This window comes from Apostichopus japonicus, chromosome 23 (genome assembly GCF_037975245.1).
Source record: "Apostichopus japonicus isolate 1M-3 chromosome 23, ASM3797524v1, whole genome shotgun sequence".
Classification (NCBI taxonomy): Eukaryota; Metazoa; Echinodermata; class Holothuroidea; order Aspidochirotida; family Stichopodidae; genus Apostichopus; species Apostichopus japonicus.
The window spans coordinates 14,821,505-14,843,927 of NC_092583.1; the positions used below are offsets into that span (position 1 = coordinate 14,821,505).

Consider the following 22,423-nt stretch of genomic DNA (forward strand, 5'->3'; position numbering starts at 1 on the left):
TCTTGCTATATGAAGATGTTCTTCCAAATCATAAAACACAAAACATTAGCTGCTATATGTGAATCACCACTGAACATATCAGTGTGTATAAATAAAAAGGCAATGCCAAAAATCTTCTCTTCATCCTTTAACAGAAAAACAAATCCCTCCAGCACCACCACGATTCAGTAAGATGTTGGAACCGCAGATGATCATTGATGGCAAACCATTGGAGCTGAGATGCGCCCTGACGGGACACCCTCCACCGGAGATTAGCTGGTATAGGAACAACAGACCTTTCCCCCAGGAGATACCTCATGATACGTGGTACAGGGGCGGAGAGGCAGCCCTTAGACTACCAAAGGCCACAGCTGACGATGATGGGATATACACTTGTAAAGCAGTTAATCCTCATGGACAAGATTCTACAAGTGGAAGAGTCACTGTGGAAGGTAGGTTATAATAGAAGAGAAGAAGGTTACTTTTTTTCTTTCTGATAAAAGGTAGGTGACAGGAGTGACACATGTGATGTAACACCTGTGACACTTCACAAAGTATAAACACACACCTTTTTTTCTTTCAAGGTTGTTTGTGTGTGTGCATCCACTATCAATGAAAGAAAGGTAGCTGCATTATCATTGACCCATGTTTGTAATAGTACATCTTAAACTCTTGAAAAGAAATTGCAAAAAGAAATCATAAACAATAAACTAACAGAAAATATGATATTTTAACTGCATGTGTTTCTGTATTTTCATTAACATAGTTTAAGGAGCAAGTGTCCATCATTTAGAGCACAATTATCACTTGCATGGTACCGAAAAATTTGTCACCACATGTAATTTCATTTCTTTCCACCAATTGATTTGTTAGGCAGTTCGTGTACATCATGCATTTATCTTCAAAAACCCCATAAATTACAGAAATATTATGTAAAGTTCAGCAAAATGTAACTTGATGATTATTTTCATTGTATCTGTCGAAGTAAAAGAAAATAATTAAAAGAAAAAGGCGTGAAAAAGAAAGAAGGTACCCTACAACCATAAATATCATGATTTCATTCTGTTTGAATACTTTTTCATCCCACTGTAGTAACCATTGTAGAAATCAATGAATAAGAATTTACATATAGTGATTTAATTACATTCCAGTAGTAGGTTATACATTCAATTGTGTGGTTTTTAACTTCTTCACAATGTTTCATTTCTCAAGTACCATTATGTATATTTCTTTGAAAAGTTAAAAAAAGGAAAGAATGATACCTTATATGAAAATGAACAGAGGAAATGATGGAACGGTTAAAGCTGATGAGAAAACTCTCATTTACCTTTCGTTCATAGATTAGCTACATGTAGTTACATGTATTTTTGCCATTAACATTACTAACATCTAGCACCGTTCCCATTTCTTTCAAACACTTTGCATGATTAGGGGGTAAAAAATCTATACGGAGACCAGGATATTTCAAAGCCCCTGTAATAGCTCCAGAGGATAAGCCTTCTGTGAAGAAACCAACCGAAGGTAATGTATAAACAAGTGTAAACCATGTTAAAGTTGGTGTCGGCAGTGGGATTATTGCAACTGTAAGAACTTGTGTCTGACACCTATGATGCTGGTGTCAGCAGTGGGATTTGTATGTTCCATTGACTATTGTTTAAATTGAGTACCATTTTAAGAAGACCCTTACACTTGAATGCAACATTCATGTAATGTTTTAATTGTTACTTTAAGAATGCTTTCTCAGTGATATGTTTTGTTCATGAAAAAGACATGTCTTACGATGATTGTGACTGATTTGACAGACATATTATAAGGCATGTAATGCTAAATATCACAGCACGATGTATTCTTCATTGGGTGACTGCAGAGTATAACCTACTTATATACACTCATATGTCTGGGGTACTGCATCATGAATATCTATATATGTCAACATACTAGGCCCTTGGTTGCTTTCCACGCATGCACTACTGAGGTTGACACCATAAGTTAAAAACTGTTTACAAACATATTCATATATTTCAAAATGTCTGGTCTGGAAGGATGAAATTGTGGTCAAGAATGGAAAGTGGCTGATAGAATTTTCATATCATATGAAGAATAGTAAAATCTATCATTACATTCAACTTAAAAAAGTCTGCCCTCTGCTGCATACTACTATTGATAATACTAATATAAGCCACATATGTGAAAATAATTGTTACATAACTCATACGTAGCAAAGGCATATTGAATTTGATTGCAGATACAAGACTGTACTGCAGCATTTGAATGTTTTAATATCATTTTCCACCCTAAAAATGTTGCATCAGAATTTATTCTAAACATCACCAGTCATTTTTGAGATTTTATTTTTACTATATATGGAATTTTTAACTTTCCTGTGCAGTCTAAAATATACACAATCTGTGTGTAGATAAAATAATAAGAAATATCACAATTCCTTATGAAATAGCTCGCAATATGACCAATCTGAAAATGATCGGGCCTGGAAATAATTCTTTCATTGGTCTCTTTTTTGATCTCAAATATGATATGCTCGTCTTCGTTAACCTATTCCATAGAGACAAAATTACTTACATTAGCTACTGTTCTTATACAATACGACTACATAATCTATATAGTCATGCTTGTATATTTATCATGCCTACCCTGTATATCTACCCATAACCCCTTTATTAATTTTGATTACTCTCCCACCTTTTGATTTCTGCATCTTGTTATTCCAACCTGTAATTCACTAACCCACTGATGCATGTTCCCTTTTGTTTCGTCCCGCCTCTACTGTTTCTATTTGCATGTTAAAGATGAGGATGAGTTAGTCGTTCCTCAAGAGGTTGACCTTCAGAAGTCAGCCCCTCCAAATTTCCCACCACCCCAGTTTCTCTCAGATGACGAAGGTGACATGTCCGATAAATCTGACAAAAGAGACGAGACCGGTGCTGGAAGTAGCGATGAGGCAGAGGATGAAACCTCAATGAACATTTTGCCGCAGCCGAATGATGAGAAAGATTCAGAGAGATTCCCAGAGACTGATGATGGTGATGATGAGGATGAGTTAGTCGTTCCTCAAGAGGTTGACATTCAGAAGTCAGCCCCTCCAAATTTCCCACCACCCCAGTTTCACTCAGATGACGAAGATGACATGTCCGATAAATCTGATAAAAGAGACGAGACCGGTGCTGGAAGTAGCGATGAGGCAGAGGATGAAACATCAGTGAACATTTTGCCGCAGCCGAATGATGAGAAAGATTCAGAGAGATTTCCAGAGACTGATGATCGTGATGATGATGAGGTGGATTATCCCTTCAATCAAAGAAGGAGAAGTTTAGACGAGGATGCCGATGAAGGAGAACAGAAAGGCGACTCGAGTCGAGAGAGTGAAGATGAAGAGAGTCGAGAAGATGAAGAGAGTAGGGAGGATGAAGAGACTAGGGAGGATGAAGAGAAGGAAGAAGAGCCGGAACCAGCTTTTAAAAGTTCTTTCTCCATCACGGTTCATACCTCCAAACCAGATGACCGCGACGGCGAAGATGACGATGATGATAACGACAGTGATGATTCTACTGGAAGCCATTCAACAGTAAAAAGTGGTTCTACGGTAAGAAGCAAACCGAGTAGTCAAGTTATCAGTGGAGAGGAAGATTCTGAAGTCGATGAGGAAGAAGTATCCAAGGACGACCCCGGGAGGGAACCGCAACCATCGTATAAGACCTCTTTTGCGATTGCTATCCGACCCTCCGAACCCAAAGAGGAGGACGATTCAAACAGAGAGGATAGTCAATCTGAGGAGGGGAGTGATGCTACTCCCGACAGTCCGGGGCACAGCGAGGGTTATCCCTCTTACGAAGTGCTATTGGAGGATAGCTCTCTTCCTAGAATGCCAGAGGATTCTGATGATCCTAGAGATAGAGGAAAAGTCGGTAAGGAAATTTGGGATTGTTTTCGGACGGATCACATCCATCTTTCCCTGTCTGTCACATATTTGGAAGTGGTTTTGTTAATAACCTGACTTGATCACAAATTCTCTCAGATCATGGACTATCAAGGAACCTAACATGTTGTTAATCTTTGTGCAATTTCATTGGGCTCATTTTGGTGAGGAATATGTTAATCCATGATATTAAATCACTATTAATATAATCTAACAACCATCCTCGTCATATTTTGCTATTACATCATTTATACTAGCTCATTGGGTTTGCATTGTATTTCCATACATTTAGTCTTTTGCATATAATAATACATTGGTGATGGTTGTCATCAGCAGAATAATACTTTCATTAGAGAGCAAACATTCAAGGGTTGTAATATCCAGCAAAATGTACCTCAGGAGTAACATTATAAAGAGGCACATACTTTATTGGGTATTACAAATCAGATCATAAAATTAAAAATACCAAACGAGTATATTCTGTATTTCAAAATTCCAAATCTTGAACAAAAAGTGACAAATCAAAGAAAAAAATTGTTGACTTGTGGGGATAAGTGAGATTTTGCTATCTTGTAAATATGCACAAGCAAAATTGGGGGATATGATTGGCTAATAAAACTGAGACTGTTTATTTCCAATTCATCATTTTCTGCGTCTGTTGATTTCATGTCAAAGAAATAACAAGATCCAAAAGGAGTATTATCAGATATTTTTATTACATAATTTATCTTTAAAGGAGAAAAAAGGCCAAAAAAAATAAAACAAAACCCAAGAAAAATTGAGTTGCCATAGTGAAGTTTGCTGTTAGTTTTATCCACCTCACTGTCTATAATGACTTCATTCTTCACATGACTCTTATTTCATTCTGTTAGTGCTGACACATCATTAGATACATTGCATTTCCTCTTCCTTCTCGCATGATCAGAGGTTACCATAGAAACAACCAAAGTGACGCACATTTCTCTCGCATCTATCATGATTTTGGATGATGCCGATGTTGACCGTGATGAAGGAGGCGCTCATTCTGAACCTCCCAACAGTAAGGACTGATTATTATCAAAATAAGGTTACTCGCTACAGATGAGATGAAAAGACCCTCGTGGTTTACATGGTTTATGCTTAAAGCAGCTGGTTTTGTCTACATCTTACATCTTTAAAAATACAATAAAATATGTTTTTTTGGTCTGTTGCATAAAGTATGTTAGAAAAAGGTGTACTACTTTAAAATGAAAAGAATGGAGAAACTGAACAAACTACAATAACTTATTGCCAAATCCTTGTGTAGGTAAATATATAAAAGTTAGAGGGCCGTAGTTTGGTCATAGTAAGATCTTCCACAGAGGCATACTGAAATAGAAACAGAGTAAGGACATATTTAAGAGTGACAGAATAGACCAACTTGGAAATGTCAAGACCTTACTTTATTTTCTTTAAAATGAGCAGGGTTGAAATACTTTCATCCGCAACGGGGAATTTTAAGGTATGGTCTTTTTTTCGTGGGCAAGGCATCATATTTCTGAAACCTTAAAAGACACTGACGGCAAAAGCCATCAGTCTTGTCAAGTAAGCCCTGTATTGTAGGTATGGAATATTGTAGTAGTTTTTGTACTTGTAGTACCACTAAGTACTGTTGCATGTGTAAGAGTACAAGTAGAATTGTACTTGGTATGAGTACCAGTACAAGTCTCTAAGTCTGAGTTGGAGTACTTAATCCTACGCTAGGTTTCCAAAATGTCTTAAGTATGTGTATAAATCTACAAGGGTAACTTTAATATACTAGAATAACAGTTGAAGTACAGACTCAGAAAAATGTCTGAAAGTTAAAAATTGAGGGCGCTTTAATAATAGGAATTAGAAATTGATTGTGTAGTATTCATGGAAAACAACCAGCTGCTTTAAGCATTTGTAGAACTGATCAAATGCGAATGTTTCTTAATAATTTTTATTTACAAAAATAAAGTAAATTTGTGGTGTTTTACTCTTGTGAATGGTCTTAGAGAATGATAATAATTTCTCTATGAAAATATCCTTTTGATCAAGTTGTTAACAAATTTTGACTTCTAGAAGACGTTTTGTTTTATAGAATGGAATGTAAGAAACTATAATATGTAAGATTTCTTCAGACTTTATCTTTTGGCTGTCTGGACCAATAACATTTAACCCATCATAACATTAATATAATCTCATGTTTGACTTAAAGATTCTTTTAGTACACTTCTTTGTGAGTTTTCATTATTAACTTTCTCTCTAACTTAGAATACACATTATTATTAAGATTATTTATAATGTATTGTGGTGCTTCAATGTTCAGTTTCATAAAACCTATTGTAGGGCCCTTTATAGTGTAGTGTGGATTTGCCTGTTTGGCTGTACTCCATTCCCAACTAAAAAAAAAACGAGCAATGTCGTTGAAAAAGTTTAATGAAAGACTGAAATGATACTAGGCCCCGTTTTGTTCATTTTTGAAGACAAGTTTGAATTAAATTAAATCAAAATAAAATTGATTGATATGCTTTTTCAGGTTTGTTCTAAATGAAAAAGGGCAAGACTATACATTTCTCATCTGACACATCCTTAATCATCGTTTCAGTATAAGTCATGTTTAATATCATACACATTGAGAATATAAAAAAAACTTAAAACAGTATGTAATTAACTGATGTTTTTAATGAATGAATACATTCAATTAAATACTTAATAATAAACTAGTAATGAAACTAATTTCTTATACTAACATTTCCTATATATCCACTAATTTTTATTTGCATGCACAGAAGAAGAATTATTACTTGCTCTTGCACTTGATCCTGTGTTTCTCGACCCCTACACTCAACCCTCCACCCCAAGTGAAACCTCAGACGATCCCGACTGGCCAGTAATTGAAGGTGAGAAATCTGGCCACAAATATTATCTGCCTCCTTGTGGAGCAAGAAAATAACAAATGTTTCAAAATATTAATAAAAACTGATTTTTATTTTATACATTTCTGGTACATCATTTTTTTTTTAGTTCATGTATTTGTAACATGTATTGAGCTACATAGTTAGATTTCATTTAGTAGTACACCATTATAGTATACATTTTGGTTACTTGAATGAATACTTTCTGTTATATGTTAAAGAAATGTTATGGTTGTGATAAATGCCATTTCATGGATGAAGTTAATGATATAATAATGATATTAAAATGATTTTATGATATTTAAATTGATGTTAATAAAATTGGTTGTCAAAGCTTTCATTGATGCTGTAATGAAAGCTATAATAATAAACTTTAATTGTCACTTCACACATGCCCATCTACACCACAGGAGTGTGTTGGTCAATGATATAAGTAAAATTAAGTAATAGTTAAGTAATATATTTTTCCAGTTTTGTATATTTTACACACCATTAAGTTTTTCCTTGTAAATCCTCAATTTGTAATTGAGGTTCTTTGAAACTTGTTTATGTATACTTTTATCACATGCGTTTGAATTCACGACAGGATTGTATTTGTTTGAAAATTGTGTTTATAATATTTACTTCATTTAGAATAGGTACTGTGCCTACCTAATCTATGTTTATTTTACTAACTTTCTCTCACAGCTTTACCCAAAGTTAACAAAATAACAAAACACCCAACTAAAAAATTAAAAACAAAAATAATATTAATAATATCCTCCTTAATGAATTTTAATATTTAATACTTGTGTTTGAATAGTGAAACAAGTGTTGCACCTGTGATCAAATGGAAGACAGTGTGTTTCAAGTGATGCCTGCTATTTTTACAGATAACTATGGTGTCATAAATGGAAGAAATGTATATTTCATTATGTATTTATAATTTTTTGCACAAACCTCTAATTTTAGTCTGGTTTATTTGTCTGTTTTTAGATAAAACTTCCCCACTAGCGTACTTTATTCATGTTGCTGCACTACACAACTGCATAACATGTCTTTTTACCTTTATACTATATATCGCTATACTATGATGAATATGTAAATATATGCATGCAGTTAACATTAACTTGCCTTTTCCTGCATGTCTCCCCTATGCTGCATGTATAGAAGATGAAGTAGTACCTGACAAGGTCACTACAGTGCACGCTGCACCTAACCTTCTGAGAGCATTGGATCCTGATGCAGACTGGTCTGATGATGAGGATGGTAAGGAAAAGTCAAAAATCCCCAAAAGGGGAAAAAAGAGACTGGAATGGAGAGTTGCTGCAATTATTGCCAGTTTTGAGAAAGTTGGAAGACCAGAGCTTATTATCACAGTTATAGACATAATTTTAATGTTTATTGTGTTTTTCTTGATTGAAGAAAGCATTTCCTCTGCATATATCTTTGCATAGTATATATTTGTGAGTGAAGATAAAGAAACTTTGGTGGCAAGTCATTAATTGTTTTGATAGACTTTTGGAAATTTCAGTATAAGCATTATTCTGTAAGTGTAATCTATCTGGAATTGTCCCTGTCATTTTAACTTTTTATCACACAAATGAACAAAATCGGACCAACGTTCTGTTCCTGAATATGGAGAAAGCTTGACTTACTTTTGAAATATTTGGCTGTTGATATTAACTGACCCCTTGTATAAAGCAAATTCAAAATTTGTTTATATAGTGTTGAACAATGAATGTGAAACAAGTTTCAATGTGTCCAAGGTTTACATTTTGAAGAAATATTTGGTAGATATGATCAAAACTATAAAAAAAAAAAAAAATAGTTACTTTAATTTTACTCCTGTAAGTTGTTAGTCTCTACAAAGTCGTCAATAATTTTAAGTACAATTCTCTCTTCATGTTCAATGATAGTTTCTTAATTTAGTCTGGAAATCTTATATATGGTCTCTCGTAGAAAGACTCGAGCCTAAAATTGCTTCAACTTTTGTTTTTCTCACAGAACCTGCAACAAAACCAGTCTTCACGACCAAACTGGAACCCCAGATAACGGTCTCGAACGGGAAACCTCTCCATCTCAAGTGTAAACTGGATTCCTCGCCAAACCCTAACATCACATGGTACAAAAATGGTACCCTCATCCCGAGAGAGCCTCCATATGAGATGTACCACAACGGTGACGAGGTCGGTCTTGTGATCCCGCAGAGCCACAAGGATGATGAGGGCATTTATGCTTGTAGAGCTGCCACAGCTGCTGGTGAAGACATGACCAACTCAAAAGTTATCGTCACAGGTAACATCCAATATTTGGTTGATACTTCTTGGATATAACCTCAAAAGTTGCGAAAATGATTTCACTTTCTTTTCAAGACATTCTTTGATGATTGGAAAATGGTAGTTGAACTTATGTTGGTCTGGGTGAATCTTGTTTTCCATACTTTCAGTGTAGCGTGGGTTGATTGAGATTCAAAGTTATGTCAGCATGTCTAAGTCACTCCATGTAATAAGAGTGTCAAGACAAAATAAAAATAAATTTGTGCTAGTAAAGTTTCTAGAGCTCTCCAGGTTTTCAAGATATTCACGTTAAAAATGTGCTAAAAACTCTGGAATTTTCCTTTAAGGCTTCAGAGAAGATGATGTGGTTCCTCAGTGCAGGCCTCAATGTTAATTCATTGTTTAATAAATTCTAATAACTCAACCCAAGCATGTTATCCTGGTGTCATATAAACAATAGATTACCCTTGTCATAGTTAATGTTCATCCATTGTTTTATAAATTCTAATAACTCAACCCAAACTTGTTATCCTGGTGTCATATAAACAATAGATTACCCTTTTGATGACATTCAACACCATTTGTCTGTGACAAATTTGTAATGCATTGTAAACGTGTGATATTCTTTGATGTTTGGAAAATTGGTAGTTGAACGTATGTTGGTCTGGATGAATCTTGTTTTGCTTACTATCAGTGTATTTTGTGTTGATTGAGATTCAAAGTTATGTCAGCATGTCTAAGTCTCCATATATATGATTTTAATGCCAACAAATCTTATATTTTCCCATTGAGGTTTGTGTTGCATATAAGGGACTGACCTAATGTTCTGTGTATTAGACTATATTTTCAGTCACTTTATGTTATTAATTTCATTCTTTTGAAGGACCATTGCTCAAAAATGAAAAATGTTATAGATATCCAACCACAACAGAAAGCAATGTGTCCTAAATGGTTTACAAAATGTGATTTTGTGCCTCAAGTCATCGTTTAACTTATTTATTTAACATTTTCTTCTGCAGAACACATCAAACCACAGTTCACAAGAAGACTTCAATCTCAGTTTGCTGCAGTCGATGGAGAACCCCTGGAGCTATCTTGCTCGGTCACAGGGGATCCAACTCCAACCATCCAATGGTACAAAGATGGGAAACTCCTGGACGGCAGATTGGACTTTGAGATTACCTTCTCAAGAGGAGAGGTCAAACTGAAAACACCGAAGACGACAGTGACCGATGAAGGTGTCTTCTCCTGTCGAGCGGTCAATCCAGCCGGTGATGACATCACCAGCTGTAACCTATTGGTGGAAGGTTAGTATTAGTGTTATCCTTTAGTGTTCCTCTCTCTCTCTATATATATATATATTTATAATTCCTATATATTCTCAGCATTCCCAGAGATTTTCTACACTCCCTTACATTAACTCATCCACACACACAGTCTTCCACATCAACCCAACCTGCAATATACCCCACCCACTACATGTATAACCATGTATCCCACTATATTATCCCACTATATTATCCCACTATATAATCCCACTGTATCTTCCCACTATATCCGAAATCTTCCCACTAAATCCCAGTCTTAGTACTTACACCATCCACTACATGATTGTTTAACAAGAATAACATTCACAACGAAAAGATTTTGTTAGTCGTGGGAATTATCCCCCTTCTCCTTTTCTAGTCGTGGGAATTATCCCCCTTCTCCTTCTCTGTGGATTCTTCTTAAAGCACTCTTTGCTCATTTTGCACACCATTCTTTGTATAAATTCCTTCTATTTCTTTTCAAACTTATTCTTATCAGTCACTACCATTATTGTGATTTTTTTCTTTTTTTCCCTGTCATAAATCCTTCAGTAGCTACTCCATAAGCATACCATAGATTGTCTTTCTTTCTTTCTGTTCATTCATTTGTGGTTTGGTGCTTTCCGTCTTGCTTTTTTTAATTCAAAAGTTGCTAAATATGCATTATTTTTGTAACACTGCTGGTAGATTTTGAACCTAAAGGGTTAAAAAAAATGCAGGCAAAAAGAAAACATAGCAAAAAGAAAACAGCAAAAAAAACAACATAGCAAAAACAAACAAGGAATCAATGGGGCCCAAAAAAAAATTGCAAAGAATTGTAAACATGCAAAACTTATTAATTGTTTAATATGTCATCCATCACCTTAGCATTAGTTATTACGTCATATTTTAGTTCTGCCTCACATGTTCCTTTGTCCTTCATCTTTATTCATCATCTCAGTTCTTCCTTTCTATTTCTGTTTCATCTCCAATTCATTTTCTATTTTCTTTATTTCATCTCTTCTCTCTCCTCTCCTCTCCTCTCCCCGTCTCGTTCCCCATAAACTATTATCACCGTCAGAGCCCGAGCCTCCACAGACTAAACCATCTTTTCTATCTCGTTTGGAACCTGAGCTCTCCATCCCTCATGGCCAACCTCTTTTCCTCAAATGCAAAGTAGAGGGTTATCCTCCTCCAAAAATAACCTGGTATAAAGATGGTAACCCCATTAGGCCTTCGTCCTCTGCTCTGCCTTTCATGAGGGGTGGTGAAGCCAGTCTAGAGGTACCACAAGCGTTAGAGAAAGATAGTGGTGTCTACTCATGCGTAGCTTCCAATCCGTTGGGACAGGACTCTACCAGCTGTAATGTGGCTGTGGCAGGTTTGTATACATAGAGTACTTGCTTTCCAGATAGCTTAGGTCACAGATAAATGCAAATTTGTGAGCTTTTAATCATTTGCAAAATGGAAGAAAAATCAGTTACATCATATGCTAAAGGAAAACAAATAAAATGAGCTTCGGGATATTTTATTTTTATGTAACAATCACATGTGATTGATAAGTATTCTGTGAGTGAGGTGCTGTTTGGACTTTGCTATTTTTTTGGTGTGGTACACAGGTGGACTATGCATACAATGTATAGGTGTATCACAAAGAAGTATTGTATGATGATGATGGTGTGTAGATAATCTTGTCTAAGGAGAAAAGTCAGAGTCGGCAATTAACTTACTTTTTTAATTTAATTAAGTTTTATTTTATGACAATTGTAAGGGTTAACTAATTTCAACTATACTATTCAGATTTGACTCTGAATTACTGTGAAAGGCAACTTCAACTGTTTTGTAATGAAAAAAGTTTTTTTCTTCAAAAAACGTTTGTCAGTGTATGTAAACTCTCTTGTGACATGCCTTTACTTCTTAATCATTTTTCTTTTCTTTGTCATTTTCCTAAATGGCTGTATTTCAATTCTTGAAATCTGACATCTTTTCAGCTAGTTCTTCTCTTCCTCATTGTCAAAAACACTTTCAAAATGCTTCTCTTCTTCTCTAGCGCCACCGCCTCCTCCATCAAAGCCTCACTTTATTTCCCGTCTCCCTTTCGAATTGAAACTTCCGCACGGCGACCCCCTGATCCTGAAATGTCTGGTGGAAGGTCATCCCAAGCCAAACATCAACTGGTTTAAGGATGGCATTCCCCTTAAAAATGACCCAAGGTACCGTATTGATTTCAAAGATGGTGAAGCATCTCTCAGAATACCTGAGAGCTTCCAGGATGATGGTGGAGTTTACTCCTGCCTGGCGACGAATCCCTCTGGACAAGATTCTACTACATCCAACGTGACAGTAGGAGGTTGGTGCGGTATTTACTGTCACTATTCAAGCATGTATCTGCGACTGACATTAAGCCACGTTTGCAACGTTGGTAGCCTGTATCCCTCAATCATTCAACTATTCAACCAAGCCAGCAGGCAATCCACAGCGCCCCCACTTCCCTCCTTCTCTCTGTGCTCAATGCTGTCATAACAGTCTTTATTTATCCTATGCTGATTCTTGCTCCATGATCTCTTGTCATCATAGAAATTCATAAACTATTTACTTCGCTACTCTTACTTCTGAACGTTATATTTATTTAACAAATATTCCTGAAAGTACATGTATAGTTACTTATATCCATTATGTACAAACACAGCATACTCCTTATACAAATAATATTGTCACAATGTAACCTTGCCAACTAATTCATATTTGCTCTGTTGTAATATTACTTGGTATTTAACTATAACCTTTTACCATGGCCTTTGTTATCTTGCTTTTATCTTTGATCCTTCTCATCTATATAACTTTCCCCTCATTATTCTTCCATCCTCTGCCCTGTATTTCTTCCCCCATACTTCCCCCTTATAGCCCAAGAGCCACCTCCGTGTAAACCTCAGTTTGTATCTAGGCTTGCGCCTGAGCTGACAGTCCCACACGGTGAACCGTTGAAACTTAGCTGTGGGGTGGAAGGTTACCCTCCACCAAAGGTGACTTGGTATAAAGATGGTACTCCATTGAAAGAAAGACCAGAATTTGACATCAGATACCAAAATGGTGAAGCATCCATCGAGATACCAGAGAGCGGGGAAGGTGATGCAGGGGTTTACTCTTGCGTCGCCTCGAATCCCTCTGGGCAAGATTCGACCAGTTGTAACGTGTCGGTTTCAGGTTGGTGTTTGGAATTCCTGTTTCTGGAGAGTGAGACATGTCGTGACTTTGTCTTGTTTGATGTAGTTTTCTTTGGAACATTGTTTTGTCTGTTTCGTGTCCCTGGTGAAGTTTGTGTTGTGTTTGTGTCAGTTGTTCTGATTATAATCATTGAAAGGAGAGGTGGGGCAGAGGGTACGAGGAAAACTGAAGGGGAAATGAGTGGAAGTGAAGATAGTTTACTGTCAGGGATTTTGAACTGTTTGTTTGGCTTGCGTCTTGGCAACAGAAGGGATTTCTTTGGTTGAGTACATGGTACAGCACAGCATAGTCCAAGGTTGTCTGTTGTTACATTAAACTTGACATTGATAATAACCTTTGATACATTAATAGTGCACAGGAACAGTACTCATTACACATACTGAATCATACCAAGTGTGTATAATGCTTGCATTGAATTGAATTGAATTTGAATTTATTGTCCACAATTGGAAATTTGGCTTACACAGGTCGTAAACAGAAAAGAAAAGCAATAGTATAAGTATAAATAGACTGCGATACACATACAGTAATACAAACATATATACAGCAAGTTTTACAAATAAGAATCTTATCTTCTCACTTGTGAATTAAATATATGGATAGAATTAGGCACAAATGAGTATCTGTAGCGGGCCCTAAGTGTACGTGGTGGGCAGAAACGCAGTCCATTGCGTAGGTTGTAAATGCAGTGCTTAAACAAGGGGTGTGTTGGGTCTTGCATGATTTGTTTCACTTTATGCATGTCAGTAGTGTTGAGTTTTAGGGTATATACACAACATAGTATCTCACTGTGCAGTGCGTAGTGGTGTTTTTGTGATATAGCCATTCTTAAGATACGTATGAGTCAGTGATCGTCTACCATTCAAAATATCACACCACATGTATGCATCTCAGCATGACAGCTTAAGTTTAGGTCTTTGGTTTTCTACATTGTAACTCACAGTACACTGTCTTCTCTAACATAGCCATAGTAAAAGATAAGTCACTGATATGCCTTTCCATAAGATACAAAAGTACTCGCAGGTCATGAATGACTAATGATTCCTATCTTGATTTCAACTCAAACAGCATATCTCAATTCTTTGTTCTGCCACTCTGTGTTACAGTACAGTGTTAACATACAGTAGTAGTGTAGTAAGAACATGATCTATGTGCGCCAGTGGACATGTAGTTCCTGTACGGCCATGCTGTTTCCATTCAGGTTGAAGCACAAATTGAAATCACAATCTTGTCAATCACATCAACACACTTTGAAGACGGTTATCTAATAATTTTATCCGAAACACATTCTATCATAGGTTTAACAAGGTTCAATGTAACATCTAGTTTTTCTTTATAATTGCACACATTTTGCCAAATCTTGTGGCCCTTCTTTCTTTTCATTAGTCTCTTTGATGAGCCTCGTCTAGTTCATCCAACTCAATATTTCTTATCTAGCTCCTGAGCCTCCACCTTCTAAGCCTAACTTCATCTCAAGGTTGGTACCAGACATCAAGATACCTCATAAGGAACCACTGGTCCTCAAGGCCCTCGTGGAAGGTTATCCCGTCCCAAATATCAATTGGTTCAAGGATGGAACTCTGCTAAAGAATAACCGAAGATACGAGCAGAGCTTCGCGAATGGTCAAGTGACCCTAAAGGTTCCTGAATGTGTTCAGGACGACGGCGCTGTATTTTCTTGCCTTGCAACAAATTTGGCTGGCCAGGATTCAACGAGCTGTAATGTAACAGTTGGAGGTGTGTTTAAAATGTTTGCTGTGGATAGGGTCCTTTTTGGTGCCACATTTGTTGGGAAAGTTTGATAATGGGAAGTCCCCATTAATTATACCTACATACTCATTTAGGTTAACTTACTAGTTGTATCCAGCAGCAGTGAAAGGGTGGTTATTCGTCATCCATTATAATTAAGAAACATATTGAGTATAGTTGTGAAATATTTAGCAAGCTGGTGGTCCTTTTTGCTAAGGCCTCATTGGTTTTGTCATATGGGAAAGTTGTATTCCATTGTCAACACTTCTGTTTACATGATAAAATAGTGTATGAAACTGGAGTATTTGAAAGGGGAAGGGGGGGGGGAGGGGATGAACACACTTTACAATACATGTGCCATCTGGTGTTATGTCAGAAAATAGTCAAAATTACAAAACCAAAGGTAATTTATATGCTAGTGCTACTGTTTTGATTCTGTAATAATTTAAAAAAAAAGTCTGGATGATTTATTTCCATTTTCTTGGGATTTGGTGACTTACTTATTAGGTTCTCCTTAAAGTGCTTATGTACTTTATACAGTCCTTCCTTTAATCATGAATATAAATTCATTGATACTAGAGATGAAAACATTTTATTTTTATTTTTCCTGATCCTTACATTTTCACTTCTCTTCTGTTCTTCTTTCATCGCTTTTCTTACTCTCTGTAATCATTCCTCTCAAAAAGCACCCGAGCCTCCTCCTTCCAAGCCTCATTTTGCCTCGAGGCTGGAACCAGAGCTCGACCTAACCCATGGGGTACCTCTGGTCCTCAAATGCAAAGCTGGTGGGTACCCACATCCAAAGATGACTTGGTATAAAGATGGTGTTCCCCTAAAGAATGAGGAGCCATACCAGATCACCACCAAGGATGGTACCTCTACCTTGATGGTACCCCAAGCACAGGAGGATGATGGAGGCGTGTATTCATGCGTCGCTGCCAATCCATCCGGGCAGGACACCACCAGCTGCAATGTTTCTGTTGCAGGTTGGTTTAATCAAATTAGTATTCCTGATTTCCTTTGATTCTATGGAAAGGTACAACTCTTTAATGGGAGACTAGAAGGATGGTCCCTGAAATACATGGTTTTGGATAATTAACACATTTCACTCATATTTGACAGCATTTTGAGAAGATGACATCGTTATGAAAGTCTATTCCTTGCCCGTTTCAGTGTTGACAAAGACGTAAAGATTTTTTCAATTTTTTTTGGGATATCTTCAAAGGTTCTTCAATTTGATATTCCTCTCTTCCTATCTTCTGCTCTGATTATTGTTTCATTCTTTACATCTCATGATCTTAAAATCATTGCATGTGACATGAAAAGTTGACATTCTTTCATGTTTTAAATCTGCAAGTTTTCTTCTTTCTCTCGTCCCTTTTCTTCCTTCATCAACCCTTTCTCCAGCACCAGAGCCACCCCCCTCCAAACCTTTTTTCATTACACCATTTGAACCAGACCTACACCTCTCTAACGGAGAAGCTTTGATTCTTAAATGTAAAGTAACCGGATATCCTCATCCTAAATGTGCCTGGTATAAAGACGGCACTCCGCTGAAAAATGGACAGCCTTGCGAGATAGGCGGTAGGAACGGTAGCATGTATCTGAAGGTGCCCGAAGCGTATGAGGATGATGGCGGTGTTTATTCATGTCTGGCTAGCAACCCATCGGGACAAGATTCTACCAGCTGCAATGTCTCTGTATCAGGTGTGTGATTGATTTAAACCTCTTGACTTGCTCTTTTGGTCCATATCCCTCGGTCCGTCTCTTTTGGTACAACTCTTTCGGTATGTCTGGAGTTAAACCATTTTTATGGAATGCATAGATCGATGATCATCGCAACTGTTCGTTATGTTAGCATGTCGCTGGTTTTACCTGGCTTAACCTGGCATGATCGTTGTCCCGTTTATTCGTCAGAATGCTGTTAACTTGATTTTGTTAACGTCATCTCATTTGCCATGGAGGTCTTGCGTTATGATGTGTTTTGAAGTGAAACTGATATTTGTGTCTTCTTTTACATACTTTTTGAACTTGTGCGATTATTTCAAGGTTCGCCAAGTTTTCAAGGGTGGTATTTGCCAACTAGGTCGTGACTGTCGCTTACCCAAGCAAAATGGAACTTACTGCTTTAGTTAAGCTTCATGCACGTTCAATTACCAATTGAACCTATCATGATACGTCAGAATTTCAAAAAAAATGAAACAAACAAAATCTTTCAAAATTGATACTCTTTAAATAATCCACTTTGATTCTCCTCTTGCTTCTTTTGGCCGTTTCCATCATTTTCTTTGATGGAAACTAGGTTTGCTTTTTTGCCCTTTCCAGTCAGAAAGACCTACTGAATCTGTTCATTTCATTTCATTCTATTATTTTCTATTTCATTCATTTCTTTTCTGGCTGTCACAAGGGATGAACTTTCTTTTTAAGTTCAAATCTTGTTTCTGAAAACTTGAATTTCAGTTGCAACATTGCCTGTAAAACTGATGGTCTTCTCATTAATCTAAATTAACATATTTGCCATTTTTGAAAATATGTTAAAAAGTACCCATAAATATGACAGTAGTCTGACTACCTGTATAGAATTTGAAAAGGAGCGTTTTGATTGATAAGAGTCATCTGGTTTCTAAGGATTCAAAGTGGTGTGTATTATGGGGTTATGGTTCAGGTTAACTCATTATAAAAATGATTTAATACAATTATTTAAATGAGTTGATTAATATCATAGTTTCTATTGGTGGATGATCACATTAACCTATTCCATTTCAGCTATATTGAATATGCGTATTTGTTTGGTTTGACACCTAATAAATATGCATGTAATTTTCTACATCATTACTACGTCTATATAGAAATATCTAAACTGCATGTTGTTTAATACTTTTAACTTGGTTCATGCTTGGTTTGCTTTTATTTCTGTAGTTCCATCATATTTTATTTAATTTCACTAAATTTGCTTTAATTTCATCATGATATCATTTTATAATAAATTCTTTTATCATGGCTGTTTTATAACTCTCATTTTCATATTATAATATTAACAGGTTTGAGGGAATTATTAATTCTGTGCTTGTTGGCATTAAAACTCACCTTTGTACTCATGAATTGCTTACAGCTTGTGTGTAGAAAAAAAAAAACGTTTGCTTGCTACCCATTTGCTACATACTAAAATACTTGATCCAAAAATCATAAAACATATTTGCCTCAACTGCCAAATATTCTAGCTTTAGCTGAAGAATAAAACTGTGCAAATAATTCTTCATCAGATGGCAAAAGAAAAAATGCCTCTTTAAACATTTCCAAGAGTCCATTCTTCTCAAGCTTATGAGAGAGTCCTATAATTTAGGCATGTTGCAAGACTCCATCATCTACACCCACAGACTTTTACCAGACTGTTACACTGTCCTTTAGCTCTTACAAGACACCATTATATGCACTTAGGTTGTTACAATATTTAGGAACTCTTACTGAAGCTGTCTAAAATGTATTACTGTTACAACTGTCACTTCCTCTTGTTCAAGGTTTCACAACATCACAACAGTATTTCAAGAGATGAGTACTCTCTCCCAATCTGTCAGAAGAGTCCTATACTTTTACACAGCATTTTCAAGAGCCTTTTACTGTTACAAGAGTAATTGTCAAACATCATGGGATTACAGAGCTCTTTTTCTTAAGACTTCAAGAGTTCATTACTATAACCCAGTATACTCAAGCTTTTTCATGACACTCTTACATCAGTAATTATCAAGCATTTACAGGATCACAACTCTTGATATTTCAAGACAAGAGTCCATTACTCTTCCACGATCTCTTACAAGAGTCAAGAACTTTTTAACAAACTGATTCAAGAGTCCATTACGTACAATATAGCTGTTGCAATAGTAAATTACTCTTGCTCATATCTGTTAATTAGTAAGCTACTTGCACTACTTGCTGTTTCAAGAATTCATAAGCCCTGCTTAGATTGTGTTATAGAGCCATCTCTGGTATTACGTGGGCTAGCTGGTAAATTTGTAGACTACTCTTGCTCAATCGAAATTACAAGTTTAATAGTACATAACTTTTGCTTAAATTCTTGTGAAAGTAGACTGCTCAGATTAAAGCTATTACATTACTCTTGCTGTGACTGTTAAGATAGTGCATTAGTGTTGCTCTGTGTGCAATGGAGGTTCATTTCTCTTTGGTCAATTCTTTCTTGTTTCCTGTGATAAGTACTCATCAATGTGAGTCGTAGGAACATGCATCCTCTTTCCCTAGTACATAGATATATCAAAGCTGATTTCAAGCTCTTCAGAAAGTTTATTTAGAATTTGAGTTTAAGTCTCAAATCTTGAGCTGTAGGTAAAACTTGCAAGGCAATAGTGACGAGATGAAGCTATAAAATATAAAATAAAATAAGTATAAATATTCTTGCTTTGTTCTTTCCCGAATTATAGAATATTATTTTAACGACTCTTACAGACATTATGACACATTCTACAGATCGACCCCTTTCACTTTGCAGGATAATTATATCACATTCAGTTATTGAATGATACAACATTATCGAAATGATTCACAAGGACGATATTCTACATAAATCCTAGTGATATAAAAACGATACCATTGCACTTTCAAGTTCATATACATGGCTTGATAGCATTCATGATAGTAGGTGTAGTTTTTTTGTTATCTTCAGCCAACATGCATGCTTCCCTCATCTTATTAAATACCACTTATAGCTGTCAGGCTGCATGCTCTCATATTACAATATATCTTCCTTCCTACCATTCTTTCCTGATTTAGCTCCTGAGCCACCTCACATTAAACCGTACTTCTCATCTACTCTTGAACCCGACCTAAATCTCCCGCTCGGCGAACCCCTCATCCTGGCATGTACGGTGCACGGTTATCCGAAGCCGTCCGTCACTTGGTTCAAAGATGGCGTAGGTTTGGAGAATGAAGCTCCTTATGAGATAACCTTCATGCATGGCGAAGTGACTCTGCAGGTCCCCGAGACCATTGATGAGGACGTTGGCGTTTACTCATGCGTAGCCACAAACTCCTCCGGGGAAGTCTCGTCCACTTGTTTCGTTAGCCCGGCAGGTGTGTCTTCTAAGAGATTGGATTTGGATTAAACAAATGCAAACACATGGACGAAACTATCCCAGGAATATTTCATACATTTTTATAGCGGAATATTGATAGGCTTGTATGAACATTTAGATATATTAAAAACCAATATCTGCATAAACTGATATACTACATTATTAATGGTGTCTAGAGATTATCTTTTATCGTCATCTTTATCATCATCGGTAATGTTGATGAATAAAGGTCATGACATTCACCAATTTGATATTATCTGAAAGGGAGACTAAAAACAGGTTATATCCTTTTGTGAATTTTTCACAAAATGTGGAAAATAGCCCAAATAATGAGGAATATTATCATATGAGATCTGGCTGTGTCTGTCTGATAGATTTAATATTTCTGTTTTTCACATAATTCTACTTTTAATTATAGAGGAGTAGCTTATCCCCTGGTTTTCTTTTAATGCATGCTGACAGTTTTCAAATCCTATCCAGGGGTAATGATTTGGGATGGAATTTTAGCATTTGGGGGAAGGGGTTGGTATAGGGGGGTTTTTGAGAAGTGGCATAGTCCAATTTGACTTAATTCCAACTTAATTATGTCACTGAAAGGGTAAAGAGCAATATGAGACAAAAGCCTGTTGGCACCATACGTCACTCTCATGGATGTTGGTGACCATATTCCTTTCCAATCTTTGCACAATTTTGAAACAATTTTAAATTTTTTTTAAGGCAATCTTAAAACAATTTTAAAACAGTTTTAAAACAATCTCTACCCTTCATCTAACATCTTGAAAACACCACTGGTGGGAGAATTATTGACATGTGTCCTATTCTTATGGTAAGGGATACATTGTATATTTGTAACAGGAATCATAACTGGGTTGTTCACATATATTTCTTCATCATCGGTAAAACCAAATCAATACCCAAGGGTTGATTTCTGATCAGATGCAATTACTTCAAGAATTACCTCCTCAATAGAATATTCATGATTTATTAACAACAAAATAATGAGGATATTAATTCAAACATTTAATTGGCTATATTTTCATGGAGAACTAATGTTACCTATGTCCTAAAGGTTGTAATTTTACATTGGCTTGAACTAATTCACTGCTATTAGTTGTATGCCTGCAGCACACCTGCATTTACTCTCGCTTATATGTTTATATGTATTATGTATCCTAATTGCTAACCCTGCATGTAACCTTCATATATCTATATATATTTGACTCACCATGTTACTTGAAGCCATTAATAATTATTCATCATGTACTTAATATTTCATTTGCTTGATTGGATATGTTAACATGCATCATTCATTTATATGGTATTTTAGACTTATAAAAGCATTGTTTTGATTTGTTTGTGGTTAATTTGTTGTATAATTCAACACTAAAATACATTAACATATATGCAATGGGTTTTTCACTTAACTCTATTCATAAATCTCAGGGGTAACCAACATGTGACCCCATGTAGGATCTGTGAGAAAGCCTACTGTTATCCATGCTACCCCTTCTTAGAAAGGATAAAAATTGTTTGCAATCTAGTTGCATTTATAAGAAAAAGATAATCACATTAAGTAAAATTGTTTCCAGTATGCAAATCATCACCTTTGTCTGATCGTAGAACAATCTTACGTTCCAACATTTACCCACTGAGTACACTTAAATAGTAGTCATGGCGACAAGCTTGTAATGCCAGGTGTGTCAGTATATTATACCACCAACAACAACACCAAGTATGGTCCTTGGGCTCCAAAATGTTGGTCACCAATATCCTAAATATTTAGATCCAAACAGTGAAAACATCTAATTCTGGACTTTATGATAATTGTTTTGCACTAATCTTTTTTTTTAGTTATTGTATTTGAAACCTATTTTTAATTGTGGTTTAATTTATGAAGTTCCATTTGCCTTGAATAAAGTCTATGCAAACCATGTGTTCTTAAAGTGCTAGTCAGGTGTCTGGAGTTACATAGCATGAAATGCCAGCATATGCATTCATCTGCCAAACT

At 36.0% G+C, this 22,423-nt stretch overlaps 1 protein-coding gene across 50 annotated transcripts in view; it reads left to right on the plus strand.

The window, feature by feature from the left end:
• LOC139964732 (uncharacterized) overlaps nucleotides 1-22,423 on the plus strand; it is a 390,976-nt gene that overhangs the window by 69,922 nt on the left and 298,631 nt on the right. For 43 of the 50 annotated variants that reach the window (XM_071966600.1, XM_071966625.1, XM_071966626.1 and 40 more), the window contains 15 exons: nucleotides 135-431; nucleotides 1,411-1,500; nucleotides 2,787-3,902; nucleotides 4,839-4,952; nucleotides 6,688-6,798; nucleotides 7,963-8,061; nucleotides 8,800-9,090; nucleotides 10,091-10,378; nucleotides 11,439-11,738; nucleotides 12,408-12,707; nucleotides 13,262-13,561; nucleotides 15,020-15,319; nucleotides 16,018-16,317; nucleotides 16,739-17,038; nucleotides 20,114-20,413. In XM_071966600.1, the coding sequence (XP_071822701.1) occupies nucleotides 135-431; nucleotides 1,411-1,500; nucleotides 2,787-3,902; nucleotides 4,839-4,952; nucleotides 6,688-6,798; nucleotides 7,963-8,061; nucleotides 8,800-9,090; nucleotides 10,091-10,378; nucleotides 11,439-11,738; nucleotides 12,408-12,707; nucleotides 13,262-13,561; nucleotides 15,020-15,319; nucleotides 16,018-16,317; nucleotides 16,739-17,038; nucleotides 20,114-20,413 (4,506 nt within the window). The remainder of the gene's footprint in view (nucleotides 1-134; nucleotides 432-1,410; nucleotides 1,501-2,786; nucleotides 3,903-4,838; nucleotides 4,953-6,687; nucleotides 6,799-7,962; nucleotides 8,062-8,799; nucleotides 9,091-10,090; nucleotides 10,379-11,438; nucleotides 11,739-12,407; nucleotides 12,708-13,261; nucleotides 13,562-15,019; nucleotides 15,320-16,017; nucleotides 16,318-16,738; nucleotides 17,039-20,113; nucleotides 20,414-22,423) is intronic. The other 7 variants (XM_071966611.1, XM_071966618.1, XM_071966603.1 and 4 more) reach the window with 7 other exon arrangements.